Here is a 23,702-nt window from a genome sequence, read left to right as displayed (position 1 = left end):
GCCGTTGATTTGCAGTAGGCAGGCAAAATGGATGGAGACCTCTTGTGTGCAATAGTATGACCAGGTTACCACCAGACAGTAGTCATTTTATTCCTGGTTGTTTAGCTGGTGCCCCAGGTAGTGGATCTAGTGAAGCAGGTAAGTCACTGATATATAAGGTGAGGAGGGCCTGGCTCAATGTTTGTTTTCACCCTTCACTGGATGGGCTGGTGCAGGGATTTCATTGCGCCAGATGTTTTCCCTCAGATTCCACTTTGTGGCAATTTAGGGTTCAGCCTCAGGTTCTGGATTCAGCCTGGAAAGTTCCTGGAGCTGGTGAGCGTCTTCCCTTGGTGTGTATTGTAAATGTCTGTGAATGAGCATCTGAAGGGGAAAGGCAGCGGCAGAGGCTCATTCCTGAGGTACAAGCCCGAATGTACCAGGGGGATACAATGCTGTGAAAGGGGGGGAGGAAATCTCCTCATGGATGGGGGGGGGGAATCTGCCCCCTCCCCAGTGAGCGTGGAATCTCCTCATGGATATGGGGGGGGGGAATCTGCCCCCTCCCCAGTGAGCGGGAAATCGCCTCATGGATATGGGGGGGAATCTGCCCCCTCCCCAGTGAGCGTGGAATCTCCTCATGGATATGGGGGGGGGAATCTGCCCCCTCCCCAGTGAGCGGGAAATCGCCTCATGGATATGGGGGGGAATCTGCCCCCTCCCCAGTGAGCGGGAAATCGCCTCATGGATATGGGGGGGAATCTGCCCCCTCCCCAGTGAGCGGGGAATCGCCTCATGGATACGGGGGGAGGGGGAAGTCTCCTCACGGATATGGGGGGGGGGAATCTCCTCACGGATATGGGGGGGGGGGGAATCTCCTCATGGATACGGGGGGAGGGGAAGTCTCCTCACGGATATGCTCCTGAGGGGACGATTCTTTTCACTAACACTGGGGCAGCGAATCGCCTCCTCCCCAGTGCTGAGGGCGGCACTGTGCCGGGCATTGCTGCTCTCCCCACCCCAGGCCTCCAGGAGAGCGGGAAGGAAAGGGCCGCCCCGCCCGCCAGTAGCCTTAGACCATAGAGTCGGAGGCACTGCCTCCCTCCCAGGCCCCAGCCTGAGCCGCTCTAGCCAGCGCCGCCGTCTCTATGGCCAGCGCCTTGCGTGACCCCTGTGACGTAGCCCCGCCGCGGCCCACCCCCGGAAGTGGATTGCGCTTTGTGGGTCGGGGGCCGGGGGCTATGGGGGACCCGGCAGGCGCTGACGAGCTCGCGAAGCTCGAGTACCTGTCACTGGTGTCCAAGGTTTGCACCGAGCTGGACAATCACCTGGGCATCAACGACAAGGACCTGGGTGAGGGGCCCGGCGGGGAGCGAGGGGCCGGGCCGGGCGGGGGGCAGCCCCTGGAGGAGTTGGTGACCCCCGGGAGAGGGGGACGGAGCCGATCGGGGGGCAGGAGCCGGGGACCCCTCTGGAGGAGGAAGGGGGCGGGTGGGAGGGAGTCGCTGTGGCGATGCGAAGCTGGACGTTTGCCGTGACACGAGGCTGAAGTTGGATCCTGGATCTCAGCTCCTTATTCAGAGGCCAACGTTATTTTCAAGTCCGGGGCGGGGGGGGGGGGGGGGGTAGCCGTGTTAGTCTGTATCCACAAAAACAACGAGGAGTCCGGTGGCACCTTAAAGACTAACAGGTTTATTTGGCAAAAAGAACAGGAGTACTTGTGGCATCTTAGAGACTAACAAATTTATTTGAGCACAAGCTTTCATGGGCTAAAACCCACTGCATTGGCTGCATGCAGTGGAAAATACAGTAGGAAGATCTATATACACAGAGGACATGAAAAAAATGGGTGTTGCCTTACCAACTATAACGAGAGTTAGAGTTATATTTGGGCAACCCACTTCTTCAGATGCCTGGAGTGAAAATTACAGATACAGGCATAAATATATATTGGCACATGAAGAGAAGGGAGTTGCCTTACAAGTGGAGAACCAGTGTTGAAGGCCAGTTCAGTCAGGGTGGATGTGGTCCACTCCCAATAATTGATGAGGGAAAATTATTTTTGTAGTGAGCCAGCCACTCCCAGTCCGTATTCAAGCCCAAATTGATGGTATTAGGTTTGCAAATGAATTGTAACTCTTCAGTTTTTCTTTGAAGTCTGTTTCTGAAGGTTTTTTGTTGTTGTTGAAGAATGGCTACTTTTAAATCTGTTGTTGAATGTCCAGGGAGATTGAAGTGTTCTCCTACTGGCTTTTGTATGTTACCATTCCTGATGTCTGATTTGTGTCCATTTATCCTTTTACGTAGAGACTGTCCGGTTTGGCCAGTGTACATGGTAGAGGGGCATTGCTGGCACATGATGGCATATCTCATTAGTAGATGTGCAGGTGAATGAGCCCCTGATGGTGTCGCTGGTGTGGTTGGGTCCTATGATGGTGTCGCTAGAGTAGATATGGGGACAGAGGAGGCAACGGGGTTTGTTTTCAAGAATCTCAATGTAAGCTTTACATTTTTAGAAATTTCATCAGACTAACAGGAGTGACTGTGGTAAAAAAGTAAATGTGTAATTATGTAAATATTTATTAATTATATAATCAAATAAGGAATTGGGAACAAGAAACCAGCTTCAGCCTCATTGCCCTGACACTTCCATTATTGATCGTTTGTATTGTGGTAGTATCTTTGAGCTCCAGTAGTTGTGCTAGGCGCTGAACAAATAGAGACAAAAAGACAGTCCCCGCCCCCAAAGAGTTGACCGTGTGAGTTAGAAAATGAGCTCTCATCTCATCCTGAGACACAATCCCTTCAGGTCTGGGTTCCTGAAAATGGACTTAAGGCAGTGTAGAGAGAGAAACTTGCACTGCTGCAGACCATGTATTCCATGTTCTGTGGCTAGATGAGCCAGCCCCTTTCCTCAGAGTGAAATGCACTTGATCTGACTTCAAATTATTTTTGTTTGTTTCACTCTTGATCACCTTTTCTTTGCAGCTGAGTTTGTGATAAATCTCGCTGAGAAAAACACCACATTTGACACATTCAAGGCTGCCCTTTCAAAGAATGGCGCCGAGTTCACAGTAAGTGAGATTTGAACACAGAGATCATCTTTTATTTAAAAGAGAGTTGCAAGGATTAAGTATTTGTGTTTATTAATGTGCAATTATTTTCACTTAATAATTCATGTATGCTGGCTTCCAAACACTTTCTGTCTAATTAAGCTTTATTTAACTTTGCTTGATGCAGTCTATGAACTGCTATGCAATTTTGAAGACTCATCTGGGCTCTTTGGTGTCTTATTACTATGCATGTGTAGTGCAAGAAAAACAACTTGTCATGAAAACAAATTTTTTATGGTCCTCACACACCAGGTAGATAAGTACCTTAGAAACAGGTCAAAATGATTGTCCTAGTTAGAGCCAGTGACTGGTGTGGAGAGTCACTTAAATGGAATTTTCATAACATTGTAAAGCCAAGTCACTTTTTGTCTTGGTTCTCTGCTCCAAGCAACTGAACTTCTGTGGTGTACGTGTGATTTTTTGTGACTATGGTCCTATACTTCTACATCTTTAGAAGTTGGGATTGAGCTTTTTGTTCCCTTCCAACAAACCCTCCCTTGTGCTAATGTGCAAAAATATTGCAAACACTTAAAAAAATCTTCTGTGCTTTATCGAATTTTTCAGGATTCCCTCGTTAGTAATTTGTTACGTCTCATACAGACAATGCGGCCTCCAGCAAAGCCATCTACAGGCAAAGGTAAGTACAGTCTCACTGCTCCAACAGCTCAATAGAGAACAGTCCTAACCCTTTCAGCATCTGTTGGTCATTGTGGGTATGACAGAAGAAATCGCTATTCTTATATCTTATATACTATCATTCCAGTGGAGTTCTCTGTATTACGTGAGTCGCTGGTGCAAAGCTTTTGGGCTACTCGAAGAGAGCTTTATTCAGTGCAGAATTCAGAATATTGCATATTTCACTATCTCACTTAATCAGAATTTCCTTTGTGAGGGGAAATGTAGTTATTTTTAATTCAACTTTTAAAAACTGCAGTAAAATTTACATTCAGAGCTGAAATGAATACTCAGTTTCAGAAATGATGGTAGAAAACTATTCTAGCCATGTGATAAAGGTGCACTTCTAATTTTTTTTCTTTTTTTACCCTTTTTTTATTCTAAAACCAGAGGTAGTTGTCAAACCCAAAACAGAAAAGGAAAAGCTGAAGGACCTGTTCCCAGCCCTTTGCAGGCCAGACAATCCCACCATCAGGGTAAGGATGCAATTTCACACATTAAGAATCAGTGAATGGAAACATGATGCTTGTTTTCTGTTTTCTCACTCTTGGTTTGCAGTTGCTACATTAACATGACCATCTATATTGTGCTTCTAATGCACAAAATGTGATGGGGCATGAGAAATGAAAACACAGAATAGAGTGGGAAGTAAGTAGTTGGTTTGGGATTGCTGGAGGTTAGTTGCAGGGGATTATTGTTAATATAGCTCTCTCAGGGCAAACATTGCTTTGCAGAACACCCAACAACACAAGGATCCTACCCTGACAAATTCACAGTCTAACTCTGACAACATAATAAGCAGATAATGTTTCAGGTGCAAAACTGCATGGTGACACTGAGACCATTGTAGGACACTTTGTTTAAGGAGTGGTTTTGAAGGAGCATGTTTGGCACCTAGGATTGAAAGACCCTTATACACCTAGTATAAGGGGTTGCATGATAGAAGGTACAAAGTGCAGGAAAGTTGAAGATGGTAGATAGGAAAGAGGATCCAGAAGAGTGCAGAAAGTGAGAGGCATGGAGGAGGCAGAAGAAGAGGTGGAACTGTGCAGAGGTTTGAAGATGAGGTGGATGAAATACATTATTAGCATATACCTTTAATCAGATTGGGAACTGTAGTAAGCATCTACTTATGGAGAAGTTAATTTGTGTCAGGACTTTAGGATTAAAATCTAGGCTACCGAAGTTGCCTACTAGTAACATGCATATTAAGGTTTCAGTAACAATTTTAAAAAGTTAGTCTCCAAATTCTTACATCGAGGCAGAACTGGTAGAGCCATGTGGCAGAGAAGGGTTTGGCTTTGAGACTCCTGGTTTAATCATCCCCATATCTTTGCTTCTTTACATTGCATTTTCTCTGTGATCTTTTCTACTACTTCCTTTCTTTCTGGAAATAGAAATGAGGGTGATTGTCCCATTGCACAGATTAATGCTCTGTGCTGGTGATAGGATTTTAATCAGCCTGCTTACAGAGGTATTATCTGTGTCTACAGACTATGCTGGATGAAGATGATGTGAAAGTGGCCGTTGATGCTCTTAAAGAACTTGAAGCTTTAATGCCTAGTGCAGGTGGGCAGGAAAAACAAAGGAATACTGACCACCGGTAAGTTTCCAGTGCATCTCTGGGCCAGGGCTAGCCAGGAAGTTTTCTGTCTGCATGACCTGCTCTTGTATGAAAGTTGAACACAGATTGTTAATGTTTTCCAGGGCAAAAAAAAAGAGGAGGAGTCGCAGTCACAGCAGAGACAGGGACAGGAAACGGAGACACCGATCCCGTTCCAGGTCACGTTCTAGGACTCGGGATAAGAACAAGGGGAAATCCAGATACCGCTCAAGGAGCAGGAGTCTGAGTCCCAGCAGGGACCGTAAGGATCGAGAGAAATACGCAGAGAAGAGTAATGACAGATGGAGGGACAAGCATGTGGATCGGCCCCCACCTGAAGAGCCTTCGATTGGAGAAATTTACAACGGCAAAGTCACAAGTATAATGCAGTTTGGGTGCTTTGTGCAGCTGGAAGGACTAAGGTACCCATCTGACCTTCACAATGAGCCATTATCACTTCTTGTACCATCACCCTTCTTTTGTGTATTATAAACATTTGCTTCAGTTTCTGCTATTAATATGACTTTAAAAAAAAAAAAAAAGTATGATGCCTTATTAGACTCAGGCAAGTATGCCAGTGATACACACTGCATTTCATGACCACAGTGAATTTTCTGTTTCAAAAAAGTAAAGCTGACAGTAAAGAATGTTCCTCTTTCCAGGGACAGTTTATAAACACGCTAAAACCTCTGAGCACTAAAACATTTAAAGACATTTAAATGCTAAAATGATATGTGAAGGGCTATTTCCCAGAGTAATATACAGTATCTCATGCTCTTCTCTCCACGTGTGACCCACAGGAAACGCTGGGAAGGCTTGGTTCATATTTCTGAACTTCGCAGAGAGGGACGTGTTGCTAATGTTGCTGATGTTGTGAGCAAAGGTCAAAGAGTAAAGGTCAAAGTGCTATCCTTTACTGGGTCCAAAACCAGCCTGAGCATGAAGGTATGGAAGAATTTTATAGATGTGTGTTGAACACAGATCAAATGATGGTGGAGAGAGAGTGTTTACAGTTTTAGTTTACAGCAATATGTGAAATACCAACTTGAATCCCTTCAAAATACATATTTTAATACTTAAAGCTGGTAAGTTATAGTTCTGTATTTATGCCACCCATTGGTTCCTACTCCCTGTTTTCTCCACATGTTCTTTTCAGATGCCTTGCATATAAAGATTCTAAGCATTCAAAAGTGTTTGTACCACTCATTGAACCAAACAAAGTGGTAACTTTGAAGTCTTTAGTCAGGTGCCCAAGCTGTCACTTATGCCCATCCTCCATTCACTGTATGAGAAAGAGGCATTTTATTTTAAATTACAGGCCACAATGTGCTTCTGACCACAGACTGCTTAATCTCTTCTGAGATGTTAATTTAAAAAACAAACAATAGTGAAATGTCTTCACATATATGGGCTGTGTTTGGCTGTGGCCCCTCTGGGAAACTGAGAGATCCTTGCCTTTACATGCTTGGTAGAGGAAGGAGGTCCAGGCCAGGTATCTAAGGAAAAGGTGGGACAGTGATTAATAAATCTGTCAATCATATTTGATGTAGGATGTTGATCAAGAGACTGGGGAAGACTTGAACCCAAACCGACGCAGAAACCTGGTTGGAGAGACCAATGAAGAGACCTCTATGAGGAACCCAGACAGACCCAGTCACCTCTCCCTGGTGAATGCCCCTGAAGTGGAGGATGATAGCCTTGAACGGAAGCGTCTCACCCGGATTTCAGACCCAGAGAAATGGGAAATCAAACAGGTGTAAAGCATTACCATCTCATACTGGGATGTCTGGGGCGATGTCATTCAGTATGATTGTAGGGGAGCTTTAGAGACTACCATTCACCTTCCCATTTTTCTTAATAGACCATGGTTTCTTGGGTACATCCTCCTCACTGTTATAAGCTCTCTGAAATCTGGGTTTCCCAAGCTCTGACCTCTTAAGGCTTTGAGTAATCTTTGGCTAATAGTGTGATCCAGTTAAGTATAAGACAGGTGTCCCTCTCTGCCAGTCCCAGGGATCCATAATGGAATGTGGAGCCTTTCACTCCTATATCCCTGATTCATAAATCTGGCTAGTGCTGTTAATAACTGAAACATCTTTGTTAGAAGTGTCACTTGTCATTCCAGCATCTTCCACAAGCACTAAAATCCAGGAAAGACAAGGTGTCAGAGATTAAAAAGCCATACTAATCCATCTCTGCTGATGCTGGGTTGTTCCCTGCAGCACATCTACTAATGTTGTGTCCAGAGAAGTTTTAAAGTCGCAATTGAATTCTTCCGGGAGACGTCTACAACCCAGTACATCACCCTGTTGGGATGTATTATCTGATAATTCATTGTAAATGTCCCTTTCTTAATTTCATCCTATTTCTCCTATTTATACTCTGGTGTACCACACTAATAGACACTAGTTCCCTCAGACAATCCCAGCGCCACAGTGTCCTGGGAGAACTTACACTTCCTGTCTCTTTGCAAAGTGAACCTTCCTTCCATCCCAGAGAGCTGTAGAATCTTAAATGGGCCAGTCTACCCTTGAATGATGTTCACATGTGGGAACTAATCCTTCCCTCTCCATTCCCTTCCCAGATGATTGCTGCTAACGTGCTCTCCAAAGAAGAGTTTCCTGACTTTGATGAAGAGACTGGAATCCTCCCCAAAGTTGATGACGAAGAAGGTAATATTGTCTGGTAGTTTCACTGTGGGTATAATAGATTGCTTGTGTTTCTGTGTATGTGATCTATGCAAAAAGGAGCTTCTGATGCAAGCAAGTGTAAGGAGTTTCATAGTTAGCAATAGCTCTAAACACCTGGAGCTGGCAGGTGTGATGGTTCCCTTTGGTTAATGAAGTGCTGGTGGCCTTTGGCCAGGAGCTCTCTCCTTGCCTGTGACATTTTTACCTTTGTAGAATATGTAATTATACAGTAAACAGGATGCACAGAAAACACTTCAGCAATGTAGCTTCCTTTTCCTGCTGCGGAAGTTTGTTGAAAAAAGCTGCATGTGTCTCCTTGTTAAACCTGAATTATTTGTGGGTTTTAGATGAGGACCTTGAGATTGAGCTGGTTGAAGAAGAGCCACCGTTCCTGCGAGGGCATACGAAGCAAAGCATGGATATGAGTCCCATTAAAATAGTGAAGGTAAGAGATTTCAGACTAATGATTGAAAACTTGTGCGCTGGTTTTATGTAAATACTCAGGAATTAGCAATAATGAGTGGAATCTTGGTATCCATAGCCCTGTAAATCAGGAGCGCTGGGTTGGAGATCTTTTTCTTTTATTATACATAGTTGGGTTTTCATTTCATTGGTAACAGTGAGATGAGATCATGGAATAGAAATGCTAGGTTAACATGCAGCCTACATTCCACAGAAAAAGAGTTAGAACCAAGTGGTGTTCTTCTGCCCCACTCATCCTCTTGTTTTTGATGAGGTGGGGATAGCCAGGAAACTATCCTTCCCACCTCATTACCAGTAATCTCATCCTTGATTGGACTACGAAAGGAGTCTCCTATTTTACAGTCACAGCCACTGGCATCCTGGAAATCTAGCCATCAAAAATATTTCTGCACTTGTGAAAGAATAAAGTTTTAAAAGCCTTTGAAGTTGCTGTGGGAAAGAGATTGCCTTCAAGCTCAAGGACAGATGGGCTGGGCTGTAATAAAGGTGTACAGAGGAGAGGGGTAGTAAAGTCTCCAGGACTGGACAGTGCTTGTAATTGTATGTTGTTTTTGTTCCTCAGAATCCTGATGGCTCCTTGTCCCAGGCTGCAATGATGCAAAGTGCTTTAGCCAAAGAAAGGCGAGAACTCAAACAAGCTCAAAGGGAAGCAGAGATGGACTCTATCCCCATGGGACTTAATACACACTGGGTGGATCCTCTTCCTGACGGTGGGTTCTGACTTGTCTCTGTTTAAGTATCTATTGTGCCATTCATTGTGGGAGCTGAACCATTCCAGGAGAATATCTTGGTGTCTATGTATGTGGCCACTTCACTTAAGTCTTTTTTCATCTTGAGCCTAGCTTTTATGTTTAGTCTTTAGTCAAAGTGTGATGGGAGAGTGGACTGAGTGTATTACCAAGTGTTTCACAGATGGGACTATGGCAAAAATTGTAGTAGGTCCAAAATCACAATCAATATGCCAGAACAGCTCACTCGAGTTCTAAACAGGCAGATTGTAGTGTTATCTGTAAAATGCCTTTTTACTGTGTCTAGTTCATTACTACATTTGTGCCATGTGAACTGAAATGCGATAACTAAATTCTCACTTCTTTTTTTTTTTTTTCTTAGTGGATGGGAGACAAATAGCTGCCAACATGCGGGGTATTGGGATGATGCCCAATGATATCCCAGAGTGGAAGAAACATGCATTCGGTGGCAACAAAGCTTCCTATGGTAAAAAAACCCAACTTTCCATCATTGAGCAGAGGGAGAGTCTCCCAATCTTCAGACTAAAGGAGCAGCTGATTCAGGTAAAATCCATGCAGGAGCCGCCTGCTCCTTGGAGTGGGAAGGGTTAATAGGAATGTTACTGGGTCTGTTTATTGACAAGTTAGTAGCCACTTGAGAGTTTTTAGAATTAAATGGTATTTTAAAATCATAATTTTTCTCTATACATCTTTGTAAAACTGCAGGTACTTCTTAAAGCAGTAGGGCCAAAATTGGAGCTAAGATCCCAAATGACACAAGTCTTTATGGCAGGGTGAGTCAGCTGAGTGGTTAAAGAGTTTACTGGCTTGCTGGTTAGCAAGACGTAGGCTAGAACACTTTGTCTGAGCCAGCATGAGTGAGGGCACTCGGGGGCTACATCTAGTCTTAGATTGACTGACTGTATTTAAAAAAAAAAAAAATCCTAACAAGCACTTTCTAACATGTCCTCTTTCAGGCAGTTCATGACAATCAGATCCTGATTGTTATCGGCGAGACAGGCTCTGGGAAAACGACCCAGATCACCCAGTACCTGGCTGAGGCAGGTTACACATCGAGAGGAAAGATTGGATGCACCCAGCCTCGCAGAGTGGCTGCAATGTCTGTTGCCAAGAGAGTGTCTGAGGAGTTTGGTTGCTGTTTGGGACAGGAGGTAAAGTTCTGTGTTGGAGGAGGCAGCTGCATAAACACGATGAAAAGCAGGGGAAAATCAGTAATGGGATAACTAACCTATGCTCTATGGCAAGTTTGAATTGAGGGGCTGGCAGAATAACTCAACCTGGGATTATCATTGCCAACAATTTTGTTCCATCAATTCAGTTAGTTTAGTGTAAGGGGCAGAGACATCATTACTCATTCAAACCCATTGTTCTGCTTCCATCTCTTGTTTCGTAGGTTGGGTACACGATTCGATTTGAAGACTGCACCAGCCCTGAGACCGTCATCAAGTACATGACGGATGGTATGTTACTGCGGGAGTGCCTGATTGACCCGGACCTGACCCAGTACGCCATCATCATGCTGGATGAGGCCCACGAGAGGACCATTCACACTGATGTGCTCTTTGGGCTTCTGAAAAAGGTAATGTTATGTTTGGCCTCTGGGCTCTCCACAGATTATATCAGAAGGGAACCCAGGAGGAAGGCAGACATGTCTGCCTTTTAAGACCCTCATGTCTTAAAACGGTCAGTTGTGAGAACTGAGCTGTGGTTGAAGGTGACTGTACCTTTACAAGAGGAGCTCACCTGGTCTTAGCTCTGACTGTAAATGAAATGGAGTTTTGGCAACAGATGAAGCGCATTTAATTCAGAACATTAAGCAGGGTGAATAAGCAGCTGTCTCAGAATAAGGAAATAGTCTCACTTAACCCAGTCTGCCTCTCCCAAAAGGTCTCTGTGCTGGGAGTTCCCTTAACTAGGAAAAAAGGGAAGTGTATTGTAAATATGGCCTTAGCTTTAAATTGCATGAGATTCTGGGCTTTTGCCTCTCTGAGAAGGACAGTGTATCCTCCTTTGCATTTAGATGATTCTGCGAATCTGTTAAAGCCCCTGAGATGATTGAAGTCTCTTGTTACCTGGAATAATGTAACTGGGTGAAGGGGCTTGTTGAAGCCCTTATTTGTTGCCCTTGTCACTATTAACATGGGAGTGTTCTCTCCTGCTACAGACAGTGCAGAAACGTCAGGATATGAAGCTCATTGTAACTTCGGCGACATTAGATGCTGTGAAATTCTCCCAGTATTTCTATGAAGCTCCAATCTTCACGATTCCCGGCAGAACATACCCTGTGGAAATTCTGTACACGAAAGAACCAGAGACCGATTATCTGGATGCCAGTCTGATCACAGTGATGCAGATCCATTTGACGGAGCCACCAGGTAAGTGCGAAAAAATTTGGCGGTGGCAGGGTCCTGTGTCATGGGGTCATATGGCTTTATAAGGAGCACATCTGAAGGGGAGATCTTTGTACATGGAAGAGAAGAGGGGAAGAAGGAAGCAAAGGGAGTGGTTAGGCAGGAGTTGTGTGGAGCAGGATTAATTCTGTGGACACGTTCCCTTTTGTAGGTGACATCCTAGTGTTCCTGACGGGTCAGGAAGAGATTGATACAGCTTGTGAGATCCTCTATGAGAGAATGAAATCTCTAGGACCTGACGTGCCAGAGTTAATTATCCTCCCCGTGTATTCAGCTTTACCTAGCGAGATGCAAACCAGGATCTTTGACCCAGCCCCACCAGGCAGCAGGAAGGTAATCCCAGGCAAAGGGTGGCTTCCCCCTCTGATGAAACACTTAATAGTGGGACTTGTTACACTGTTCATTCCATTCAGAATCTTATGTGCCATGGGTTGGGGAGGAGAGTAATTATAGACTGTGCTCTGTAGCTTTGAAACAGCAGCTCTTATGTGGCTTAACTCAGAGAACTTTTCTTGGCCAATTCTCCATTCATTTTTTGGCATTTAAGTAGTCTTCTGTTTTATTTTAACCCAAACCCTTTTGTGCAGAATTGCTTTATAAATAACATTGATGCAGCAGAAAGATTCTCTAGAGATGTTACCTTTCAAGAGCATTGTTGTCCTCTGCAAGTCTGAGTTTCTGAAAGGTCTGTATAGAAGCAGCTCCCGGAGGAGGGCAGTAATTCTCTTGAAGCACATTCTGTGGTGGTTTCTTGTCTCATAAGGGCTATGTTGCAGAACCAGGCAAAATAATACTTTTTACGGATCATGTAAAATTCTTTGAGCAGAAATTGGTAACCTTTTCCTCGTTTTTATCAATGAGTTCCACTGTGTTCACATCACATACTGCTCTAAGCTTAAAACAGGTTTAAAATCTGGCCATTTGTGAGGGTGAAAGGTGAAATCTGTTCACACATGGTGGCAGGAGAATAATCAGTAATTTTAAATCATAGCAGTTGTGTCAGCAACAGTCTGATTATAACATATTGAATTGTTTGTATAAACAGAGCAACACTAGTTTAGCTTAGTTCTGTTTCTATCTGGTTGGCAAGCAAAGATAGTATCTGAATCAGACTGTACTCTTGCTTACAGGTTGTCATTGCTACCAACATTGCTGAGACCTCCCTGACTATTGATGGAATCTATTATGTGGTGGATCCTGGGTTTGTGAAGCAGAAAGTGTATAACTCCAAGACTGGAATTGATCAGCTGGTGGTTACACCAATTTCCCAGGTACACAGCATATGTTAGATAATGTATCAATAATAAATCTGCGGCTTAGAGGAAATTTTATGGAAACAAGGTGGGGAAATAAATACCACTTTCCCACACACAATGCCTTGCATCACACTCAGACTATGCTTAGCGCATCATATCCCTCCCTGCATTGTGTTGGGAGCCCCTGTAATAATGCTAACAGAACTGCAAACAACTAAGATGTAGTATTCCCTCTGAAATCCTATAGGCGCAGGCAAAGCAGCGAGCAGGAAGAGCTGGAAGAACAGGGCCAGGAAAGTGTTACAGACTCTACACGGAGCGTGCTTACCGAGATGAAATGCTAACCACCAACGTGCCTGAAATCCAGAGAACAAACTTGGCCAGCACAGTGCTCTCCCTTAAGGTAGGAATCCGTATCTCATTGTTTTGCTGAAATACAGGCTGATGTGATTGTAATTTCCACCCTTGTACTACATGCAACTGGATAGGAAGGAACACTGTGCCATTGGCAGAACTATAGCTCACTCTCCAGTTCTTTCTCCCAGGGGGTTGTAACTTAGACTCAGACTTAGCTTTACAGATATCAGTCCCACAAAAGTCATTCTTTACACACAACCTGAAAGCCATATTTCATTATTGCAAGTTCTAGAAATGCAAAGCCCCAGGAGTCTTAGCGGAATCATACATTTCCATGCCCTGCTATAAAAAACAAACAAAATCTTTTATAAAATACGTGTACATTTCTCAGGCCATCATCTCACAGCATGGCGGGGACTTCTCTTTTGTGGTGGTGGTGGTAGTTGAGTCCTTCAAATATACGTATCCCCAGATACTCTGGGGATCTATAGAAGACCATACCCATGTGAGAGTTATCGATGTTAGAGATGGCACGGAACTATTAGGTCACCACACGCATCTCCCTGGGGCTAGTGCAGGATTGTTCACTATTGTACCTTTACTAGAACTTTTTCTTGTTTTGGTCTTTGTCCCAAGGGATGGAATAACGTGCCCACTGGGATTTGTGGTTACACTGGAGAATAAGGCATGAACCCTGGGCACAAGAGCTCATCAATGCTGCTTAGACCTTGGTTTTGGCTTTTGGCTCATGTTTTGTTGCTCCTGGAGTTGTCTCTACTTATGGAGCCTGGTTTCCTGTTTCTTTCCTGGTGTTTCTTACCCTCAGATTTTCACTCTATTTCAGGCTATGGGGATCAATGACTTGCTCTCCTTTGATTTTATGGATGCTCCCCCGATGGAAACGCTAATCACCGCCATGGAACAGCTCTACACCTTGGGAGCCCTGGATGATGAGGGGCTGCTCACTCGACTTGGGCGCAGAGTAGGTTAAATATCGTGCCTCTGAACACTGGTTGTATTGTGTTCTCAGGCTGGCCTGGGTGCAGCTGTCCATAGGGTTACCTGGCACTGTCAGTGCTTTCTCTCTGTGCTCTTGTGCGTTGTTAGTGGGTCCAAAGCCACACTTCCCCACTAGCAATTGGCCTTTGCAGACAAGTAGTAAATAATAATGTATTTTCTGCTTCCCAATGGAGCAGTGCCATTTTCTCTAATAAGTGAGTTCCATTTTACAAGTGTCTAAAAATCTCCTGTAAGTGTTGGGCTGCTCTGATCATGTAGATGGCAAAGGTCATCTGCTCTGTGCCGAGTAAAGCTCCCCTAGGTAGTGGGCAGTGCCATGGTAGGGAAACACTCAATGGCATCGTCTTCTCTCCCATTAAGGTTTAGTTAGAGTCTCCAAGTGAAACAAGTCTGGCCTATTTTCTGAACTTGTGAGACCTCTTGAAGTCTTGCTTCGGCACCACTGAAAATATATGTCATTGTCCTTTATTCCTGCAGATGGCAGAGTTCCCCTTGGAGCCCATGTTATGTAAGATGTTGATCATGTCTGTACATTTGGGATGCAGTGAAGAAATGTTAACTATAGTCTCTATGCTGTCTGTACAGAATGTGTTCTACAGACCAAAGGTAAGGAATTCAGGCCTATGTGCTGTAGTGCCCAGCCCTGGCTGCATGGTGGGAAGGAGGAATCCGGTGGTGTTTATTGAATGCATCTGGCGTAATGGTATGTGCGTACTCCCCCAGACAAGATTGTAATTAAAGGGTTCATTGGATCACATATTGCACCAGCTAATTCACCTCGTTGGTACATGCCCCCAAGCTGTGGATGTTTGCTGCCACTTTGCCCTTGGGGAAGTGAACGTCGGGGGCTTTGCTTTTTTCTTTGCTTCCCAACAGTAAATGAAACACAACATTAGAACCTGACATCTCCTGCTTTGGAATTCAGAGCCATTCTTGTAGGGTGACTGGAGGAACCCCGTTCCTCTCCCAGAGAAACAGAAATGGTTTCAGAATGAAGTTACACATCATAAGCCCCTCCTGCGCTGACCCTCTTCCTGCACCTCTGGGCTGTAGGCTCTGGTGGTGACATGACTGCTTCATATCAGACTCCTTTTGGATCTGTTATTTCTTCATTATAATGTCCTATTGCTGTCTAGTCCAGTGACCTCAGTGTTTGATCGATATCCCAAGGCTACATCCATGGAATTGAGAAACATGGACGTCTCTGCAGTCTATTGATTAGGCCTGGTCTACACTGAAAAGTTATATTGGCATAGCTACATCAGTCAGGGGTGTGAAAAAACCACACCCCCGACTGACATAGTTATGTCAACAAAACCTCCAGTGAAGACGCAGAGAGGGCTTCTGTCAACGTAGCTAATATCATTCAGGGAAGTGGTTTTCCAAAACTTACAGAAAAACTCTGTGTAGGGGGGCTGTGCCAGCATAGCTATGCTGACACGATTATGTCATATCGTCTCCGTAGTGTAGACATACACTCAGTCATTGAAGGTCAGATTTCTAAGCAACAAAAATCTGACTAGTTCTGTGCATGCAACACAGAGCCAGCCGACAGCGTAAGTGAGCCTGTGTCCTGTAGTATCATTTCAAGGATAGTTGGGGTGAGGAAAGAGAAGGGTTCCTCAGGAAAGACACAGTGTTGCGGGTTCTCTGCTGTAGCCCTCCCCTCTTGTGAGAGAGGAGAGAAGGAGTCTGCAGCAGGTCTGTGTTTTCAGGTAGCAGCTGTGCTAGTCTTTTTCAAGTTTAACGTTCTGTGTCATAATGGTAATGCCTTAATCATAGGGGTCCAGTTCAGCCCTGGTGTGGGTGAGGGGCATCCCATTGACCAGGCAGGGCTGAGTCTGATCTGCAGTGCTTTGTATTTAATCCTTTACAAAAAAGCCAGTATGCTCTGTATGCAGCACAGCCTTGCACTGGTTAAACACGGGGCTGTCCATTTCAGTAGCACATAAGAACATGCAGTATGTGGGCCTAAAGAAGAACCAGTGCCCCGTTGCCAGGGGTACATGATACTGTCTCTAAAACACACGTGATGGAAATGTGTTTTGTGTGTTAGGATAAACAAGCACTTGCTGACCAGAAGAAAGCCAAGTTCCACCAGACAGAAGGGGACCACCTCACCCTGCTGGCTGTCTACAATTCCTGGAAGAATAATAAGTTCTCGAATCCCTGGTGCTATGAGAATTTTATCCAGGCCCGGTCCTTGCGCAGGGCACAGGACATCCGTAAACAAATGCTGGGCATTATGGACAGGTGAGCAAATCCAGCAGAGGGCAGGAACCGGTTCTGCTTTTCTTTAGCATTCTCGTCCTTTAGCAGCAGCTGATTGGTGCTTGCTGTTTGGGTGTTATGGTTTCTGTGCCTTGAACACCAAACATGGGGACCCTCTAAATTCTTTCTTTTTGACTCTCTTCTGGCAGACACAAGCTGGATGTGGTGTCATGCGGGAAGGCGACGGTGCGAGTCCAGAAGGCCATCTGCAGCGGTTTCTTCCGAAATGCAGCAAAGAAGGACCCCCAGGAGGGCTACCGGACTCTCATTGACCAGCAGGTGGTCTATATTCACCCATCCAGTGCCCTCTTCAACAGGCAGCCAGAATGGTAGGAAAACAGGGACTCTTAATTCTAAGTTTAATTCTCAATTCTACAGCTAGAAAGTCCTCAGCATGGGCTATACAAAAAATACAGATCAAAATCTGTGAATGCTCTGATACTTCAGTGATGGGCATGGAACAAGAATAGAGAGCAAAGATACAGACTGTGATCTGTTCTCAGCTCCTGAGCAGATGTGTACAGGACATATGAGTTGCTACAACTACTGCAAAGCAAGGCTGTCTGGAGTCCTGCCTCCAGCTGTCCTGTTGTGCCTCTCCTCCACGTATGGAGTTCAATGCAGCAGCATAAGTCAGCGAGAGGGGGATCCTGACATGAAACCAAGCAGCTCCATGCTTCAGAATGTGGGAGGTGGATGAGAGAGGCTTTCTGCTGGGGGTGGCTCTTTTGGGTTGTGGTGAGCCTGGAGGTGATGTTGAAGGGGGAAGGAGAGTTAGAGAACTGGACCAAGGGGGACAGGTCTCGAGCACCCCTCACATGAGATGAGGTCATCAGCTCCAAAGACCTTGTCATTGTTAAGAACCATTAATTTCCCCTTCTGCAAGCATTAATATTGCTGCCTTCTCTCTCTGCAGGGTGGTGTATCACGAGCTGGTGCTGACCACCAAGGAGTATATGCGCGAAGTGACCACCATTGACCCGCGCTGGCTGGTGGAATTTGCACCAGCCTTCTTCAAAGTCTCTGATCCAACCAAACTGAGCAAACAGAAGAAGCAGCAGCGGCTTGAGCCCCTGTACAATCGCTATGAGGAGCCCAATGCCTGGAGGATCTCTCGTGCATTCAGGAGGCGATGAGCCTGGCTCTGGCATGGGTTGCTTTTGGCGAAGTGTTCCTGGCGGCTGAGATTCTGCACTGTTTTAAAATCCCCTTTTCGGGACACATGCAGTTGAACCCAAATCCATTTGCAGCTGAAATCCAGACTAATTCAGGCTTTAGTTTATTTCCTATTCACTTTGTAAATATCTTCATTAGGGGCCAAAAGAACTGGACAATATCACTGATTCATGTCCTCTGCCCTTCAACTGCTACAGTTAGCAGGTCACTTCTCATGTCCAGGCTCACTCAGGTGTGTTGTATCACTTCCTCCTACTTCCAACCGTTTGAAAATCTGAAGGCTTAGAAATCTGGGCACTAATCAACAAAACCAACAAATGAGGCAAGGATCTAAAAACCAGTTGTTTGTCAACTTGATAGTCTCCCATCTGACTGGATCTTCAGATACTAGAATGGCCTGAGTTTCTAGCCACTCTGAAGGGGGATTGATTTCGGCTGACACTTCTGTCTCTGCTCTTGGACAATGACCAGTTTTCTTTGGCAGACTTCACCACTTGTGCTCAACCTCCTTTAACTTTTCCATTTTCTTACTTGCTGTAACTATTTGTCTCTTACTTGAAATCAAAAACTCCTGTAGCCAGCTGTGGAGAGAGATTTAGTATCTGTGATTTGGAATAAGGTGGAAGAGATCCCCTGAAACCCAACCCGAGTGTCTGTTACACTTGGACAATGGCACAGGTCAGACTGGTGGTCTTATCTTTCATCAGCATCTCCTGTGCACTGAAAACTAGAATATCACATGTTAATTAACCACATCCAATCTGCAGCGCAGCTCAGTCTGTTAACTTAAATGGTTACAGATGTCCCAGAGAGAGATTTTCTACACAATGTGTCATGTGTTTTGTTTCCTCTGACAACATTAGGTGACATCACAACTGCTCTATTTTATACAATATTTTCTTAGGGCTAAAAGTGGATTTCAGCAAAGACCTGCGTAGAACAGTTTTATGAAAATGTAATTCCAGAATGACTTGCCAGTGTGTGTGTTGTCATGTTGAAGCTGTACATAAACTTGCTTTATTTTCTTTCTGTTATGGTAATGCCCGTGCTCAGACCTGCCTTTTCAAAGCTGGAAATAGCTACCTGGCTCCAGAGCTAGAGAGACCCAAACTTTGTAACTTTTCGCAAGCTGGTGTATTTACGAAGTGACTGTTGAAAAGTGCACAGAAGAGCTGACTGGTTTGATTTGCACCTGATTCTGTGAGCTACAAGACAACACAGTGATTGCTCACTGAAAATTGGCTAGATTTGAAATCTGCATCTGTCTGTAAAGAGGGCAGTGAGAGGGATGGCGTAAATATTGTTTTTAATATGTTGTACAAATGCCCTAAGTTCCTCAGAAGCCTTCACAAAGAAAATTATTATTAAAATAAACTTCTGAAACAGGAAACTGTTTCAGCATCAAATATGAACAGGGGTTTGTCCTTTGGTGGTAATAGAATGGCTTCCAATCTGGTAAAACCTCTTCGTGCTGCTGTAACTGTTACCCTGATTCCGCTGAAACTTTGTGTTTGAACCACATTTTTTAATAGCCGGTGGAAGATTTGGGATATATTCACTGAGGGCTCAGGTCAGACAGCAGTGGGACTCGGGGGCTTCAAGACAAGGTCTCTTCATTCCAAATTCTTTTTATTTCTCTTCCTGTTTGGAACAGCATTTTCTGTTCCCTTGGCTGGCTTGGAAGCTCGGCCCTTCTTTGGTAGGGGAATCAAAAGACAGAATTTTGTTTTCTCTTTTGGAAGTCAGCAGTCGCGCTCTTTACTGGGAGTAGCTCCGCTCTTGCTGTAATTGGTGAGTAATATGCTCCTCCTCATTTGCAGTATTTTCCATATGAACTGTTGGGCTCCAAGGCAGCGTGCACATGCCTTCCAGAACTGAACTATGAAATAGGCATGTTGGTTTACACACAACCCTTTGCAATAGGCTTTATAGACCTGTCCTGCTTGGAACAACTCAGAGCATCAAGTTCTCAGATGTATCCACTGGCAGATGCTAGAAAGTGGTTACCTCAGTCACTGTACCCATGGAATTGGAGTCAGAAGGAAGCACAGTCACTGCAAAGGTTTCTAGTCTAACATTAAGCAACAACTGATATCTGTAGATTCTAAGGCTAGAAAGGATCATTATAAGCACCTAGTTTGTCCTCAAGTATAACACAGGCCCTAGAATTTCACTCAGTGATTCCTCTAGGAGACCCATCTGCGGTTAGTCTAAAGAATATTTCAGCATTGTGCACGCAACTAAACTCTGGGAAAATCAAGGTGACAAAGGGTCTGAGGACTTGTCTATGCTGGAAGGTTATACCAATATAAGGTAAAATGTGAATTTAAACCAATATAGGTATACTAATATAAGCCAGCCTGTAGGCACTTGGATTCTGGTATCAGAGTGGTGTTAGCTTATATCCATTTGGGAAGGTGTTTAAACCAAAAAAGCCACTTTTCCACTAGCATAAGTGTGTCAACAGAGGGGGTTAAACCAGTATAACTGGTAAAAACTTTCCCATGTAGACAGGCCTGAGAGAACTCTTGACCCAGAGCAGTGTATGTACAGCCATACACATAGTCTCCTCATCCATCCCTCTCCACCACTGGGGATCAGAGTCATAGAAATGAACCACCTCCTTACACTTCTGCAGCCCTGGTTGTGGTGCTGGGGATGATAGCAGAGATCTTTTCATGAACATGATGTGATGGGGTGTGCTGGCTCGCTTCTCATCCCTGTGGGTGTGGGGGGTGGGAGAGAACAATATGCCCTCAGGCCAGGGTGGCTCTCTGCTTCCTGTTGCAGTTGGACGAAGTGCTTGCACAAAGCCATAAGCTGTAATTAAGCAGGGAAACGTTGGCTGCCAAAGCATCCTTGTTAACTTTATAGCTGGTGGCAGAAGGCAAGTTAAGCACAGGGAGAACCAGGGATGCAGATCGAGGAACCCAGCGATTAAAAATGTGTAACAAATATTGCTACAATAGACAGTGGGCAGGCTGCCATCAGGGCTCAGGATCTGGGTAGGCAAAGGGCTGCCCTGCCCTGCCCTGCCCTCTGCTAGCTGGCTATAGCATCATGTGTCCTGGTAGCAGCTGCTTTATTCAAAAGGCTTCTCTGTTGAAGTCCAAGAAGCTGCAATCTGAAACACTCTGCTCTTCTCAGGAGCTTGAGGCTCTGACAAAGAGGAGCTTGCAGCCTCTCCTGCCCAGTTCACATCAAAGTTTCTGTGGACTTTCCACTTCTAGAAGCTGGGAATGTTACTTTTGGAGCACGCTGATGCAATGTGCAGTAACTAGCCTCAAGTAAGGTCACTCCCACTGGTTTCCCAGAGGTTGGTGTGATGCTCTCCTATCCCCAAGTATAAGAAGCCCTAGCCTGCTCCCCTCCAATTCTGTTGAGTTCAGTGGTGAATCTTTGTGGGGACACACAACATCCAGTGCACTTGTCCAAACTCCAGCTGCACATGCCGAGGATCTGCAGTCCACTTTGTATGTATCGCCTGCATACAGCCTGCTTGTCACATAAAGTATCCTGGACAAAAAATATCAAACTTCTCTCACACGCACACTCTCTCTCTCTCTCTCCAAATAAATCAACCCTTTGCCCTTAATCCAAGAAAGATAAATAAGACTTTTACAGGCAGCCCCACACGTGTTCCATCTGTTATAGCAACTGCCTTCCCCTCATTTAATGGGCTTGTTACCAGACCCATTGTGACAGCAGTGTGCTGCCATACAATGAGAGTTTTGTTTTCTCCTAATTCGGTTTTCATGAGATTTTGTGACAATTACAGAGAGGGTCACGATACTGACCCATTAGCAGTTTGGTGGAATTTCTCATTTATGAATGTATTGTTCTTTCGGGCCAGCAGGGAATAGGGTAACTGAGTATCTGAATCTCCGAAATGTGGTTTATAGGTGTTTGTTCTGCAGCATACATAAATCCTGTAGCTGGTCTGACCATAGGCTTGGGGTGAAGAAACCTGCACACTAGTTTATTTAAATTCAGAACAATCACACCGTACTTGTGGCTGGTGAGCAGCTGGCTCAGTCAAAGTGCAGTTCTACACCAAAAAATGCCACTTAAAACAGCACCTCCCTGTTTATTGTAGATGTGTTTCCTGATCCTGTCTGTGTTCAGTGTTATCTCCCTTCTACAGGGACACAGGCAAGGGGAAGCTATTTGCCCAGGGTCACTCTGAGTCAGTGGCAGAGACTAGGTGCCTGACTCCCAGTCCTGTGTTCTAACCGCTCTTCTTCCCTTAATGCATGCTCACTTAGCACAGCTTAGGCACTCACGTACCCTGGGGACTGAACTGTGCTTGCTGCAGGTTTGTTCAGAAACGGTGTCTCACACAGGCCTGATAGAATTGTGCTGGAGAGGATGTTTGTTCCCTCCAAGATGGCTGGGGTTGGCATGATTTTAGTACAGGGGGCAGGGCTGGCCCACAACATTTCACCTGAGGCAGGGAGCTCAAATGATGCCCCCATGCCCCCTCGCTTGGGCCAAAACTTTGAAAGGTCTAAATTCTGCCTTCTTCCTGTTCTACTCCTCTCATGGTCCTGCTCTGCTACCTACCCCAATAAAGGAGAACTAACAACTTAAAATGCCTTGTTCAAAAATTTTAAGTAACACTTAACTTTCAAACGCCTGAACAGCAAATGTAACTTTTCTTGTCTGCATAGTAAACACTGGCATTTTTATCTGAATAATCAAAGTGGTGCTTTCCATGCCTTCTTGGTTGCAAAGATTTGAAGGTCCACAGTCTGGGCCAGCTCATGCTCTATTGAGATGGTTGCAAGGCCGACCAGCCTCTCCTGTGTCATTGTGGAGCGTAGATGTGTTTTTATTAACTTCAGCTTGGAGAAGCTGCGTTCTCCACTGGCAACTGTTACATTAAGTGTTAGAAGTATGTGCAGAGCAACAAAAGCATTTGGAAAGAGAGTGGTCATCTTATTTGTGCACATATATTCCAGAACAGCCTTTGGAATTGATCCTGCTGAAATGTATCTAGAAAGGGCTTTCAGTTCATCACCTAAATCACTCGCATCAATATCGCACATGTCATCATGTGTCAACACTGTCTCTAGTGCCCTGCATTGCTGGTGTAGGTCTTCTTCAGGTATAGTGAGGAGTTTTGGAATATCATACAACATCCCAAATATACTGCTGTGTTCCTTGAGCTGCATGAAACGTTCTTCAACTGATGCAATCTTCTCTTGATGCTGATAAGCTATGGTGGCCTTTAACCTTAATCTCATCTCAAGCTCTTTCCACCTATGGAATGCTCTCGGGTGATTTGCTGCCTTCTCATGGCATGCCAGATTTCTAGCCAGATTTTTCCAGTCCTTTGTTCCTGTAGAACCCAATGTAGCTGGAACATTAGACTGGAAGAGTTTGCAACAAAAACAGTATGCAGCATTCTGGGTTTTCGAATACATAAGCCATGGCATCTCCACTTTGTTACCATTGGGGATTTCACGCCAGTAATGTGTTGGATGGAAACTTCTATTTTCACTGTCTTTGGGGAACATGAAGTTTTCACTGTATTTCAGCCTGTTTTTCACTTGCTGTGGCCCATGCAGTACAAGGAAGTCAAGAGGGTCCACAGTCCTGGATCATCTAGACTTAAGGAACTAAACTCAGCAGCAGCTGTTTCTTTTGCCTCCACCACACTCTTCTCTGATCTACACTTTTCTTCAGGAATGTGCATGGTTACATCCATTGGAGATGGAGATATGGATGCTGCAGTAGCTGCCAGGTCACCTGCACTCTGACTAACTGGATGATCAGGCATCTCCTCACCACTCACATCCTCACTGGGGCCGGAAGGCTCACTGTGAACATTTGTGTCTATGTATCTCAGGGGAGAGCTCCTTCCTGCTTAGATAGAAAAGCTTCCTTTGCTTTCTTTCTTTTTCTGAATGCTGCCCC

The 23,702-nt window shown here is 44.9% G+C and overlaps 1 protein-coding gene across 2 annotated transcripts; it reads left to right on the top strand.

Moving 5' to 3' along the window:
* The first annotated feature begins 1,158 nt into the window (after nucleotides 1-1,158).
* On the top strand, nucleotides 1,159-19,175 carry DHX8 (DEAH-box helicase 8). 2 transcript variants are annotated; one of them, XM_065422440.1, is made up of 23 exons: nucleotides 1,159-1,332; nucleotides 2,968-3,053; nucleotides 3,657-3,729; nucleotides 4,158-4,243; nucleotides 5,261-5,370; nucleotides 5,475-5,792; nucleotides 6,171-6,315; nucleotides 6,921-7,124; nucleotides 7,955-8,042; nucleotides 8,408-8,505; nucleotides 9,106-9,253; nucleotides 9,654-9,835; nucleotides 10,249-10,443; nucleotides 10,686-10,871; nucleotides 11,457-11,667; nucleotides 11,855-12,036; nucleotides 12,834-12,974; nucleotides 13,207-13,362; nucleotides 14,161-14,298; nucleotides 14,814-14,942; nucleotides 16,393-16,589; nucleotides 16,757-16,936; nucleotides 17,524-19,175. In XM_065422440.1, exons 1-23 carry the CDS (start codon nucleotides 1,221-1,223, stop codon nucleotides 17,741-17,743), a joined length of 3,585 nt encoding a protein of 1,194 aa, XP_065278512.1. In that variant the 5' UTR covers nucleotides 1,159-1,220; the 3' UTR covers nucleotides 17,744-19,175. The 2 variants fall into 2 exon arrangements, with proteins under 2 accessions (XP_065278512.1, XP_065278513.1); XM_065422441.1 differs by having other exon boundaries at nucleotides 5,457-5,792.
* The last annotated feature ends 4,527 nt before the right edge of the window (nucleotides 19,176-23,702 follow it).

The sequence above is a fragment of the Emys orbicularis genome, chromosome 25 (assembly GCF_028017835.1).
Source record: "Emys orbicularis isolate rEmyOrb1 chromosome 25, rEmyOrb1.hap1, whole genome shotgun sequence".
Taxonomy (NCBI): Eukaryota; Metazoa; Chordata; order Testudines; family Emydidae; genus Emys; species Emys orbicularis.
The sequence above is the reverse complement of the archived record's forward strand: the minus strand, read 5'-3'. Positions and strand labels throughout refer to the sequence as shown.

What these genes read in the sequence shown, in the direction of transcription:
- DHX8 (XM_065422441.1), top strand. Translation starts at nt 1,221, where the DNA reads ATGGGGGACCCGGCAGGCGCTGACGAGCTCGCGAAGCTCGAGTACCTG. An exon ending in AGAATGGCGCCGAGTTCACA is followed by an intron (nt 3,054 to 3,656) that starts GTAAGTGAGATT and finishes CGAATTTTTCAG; the next exon opens with GATTCCCTCGTTAGTAATTT. An exon ending in CAGACAATCCCACCATCAGG is followed by an intron (nt 4,244 to 5,260) that starts GTAAGGATGCAA and finishes CTGTGTCTACAG; the next exon opens with ACTATGCTGGATGAAGATGA.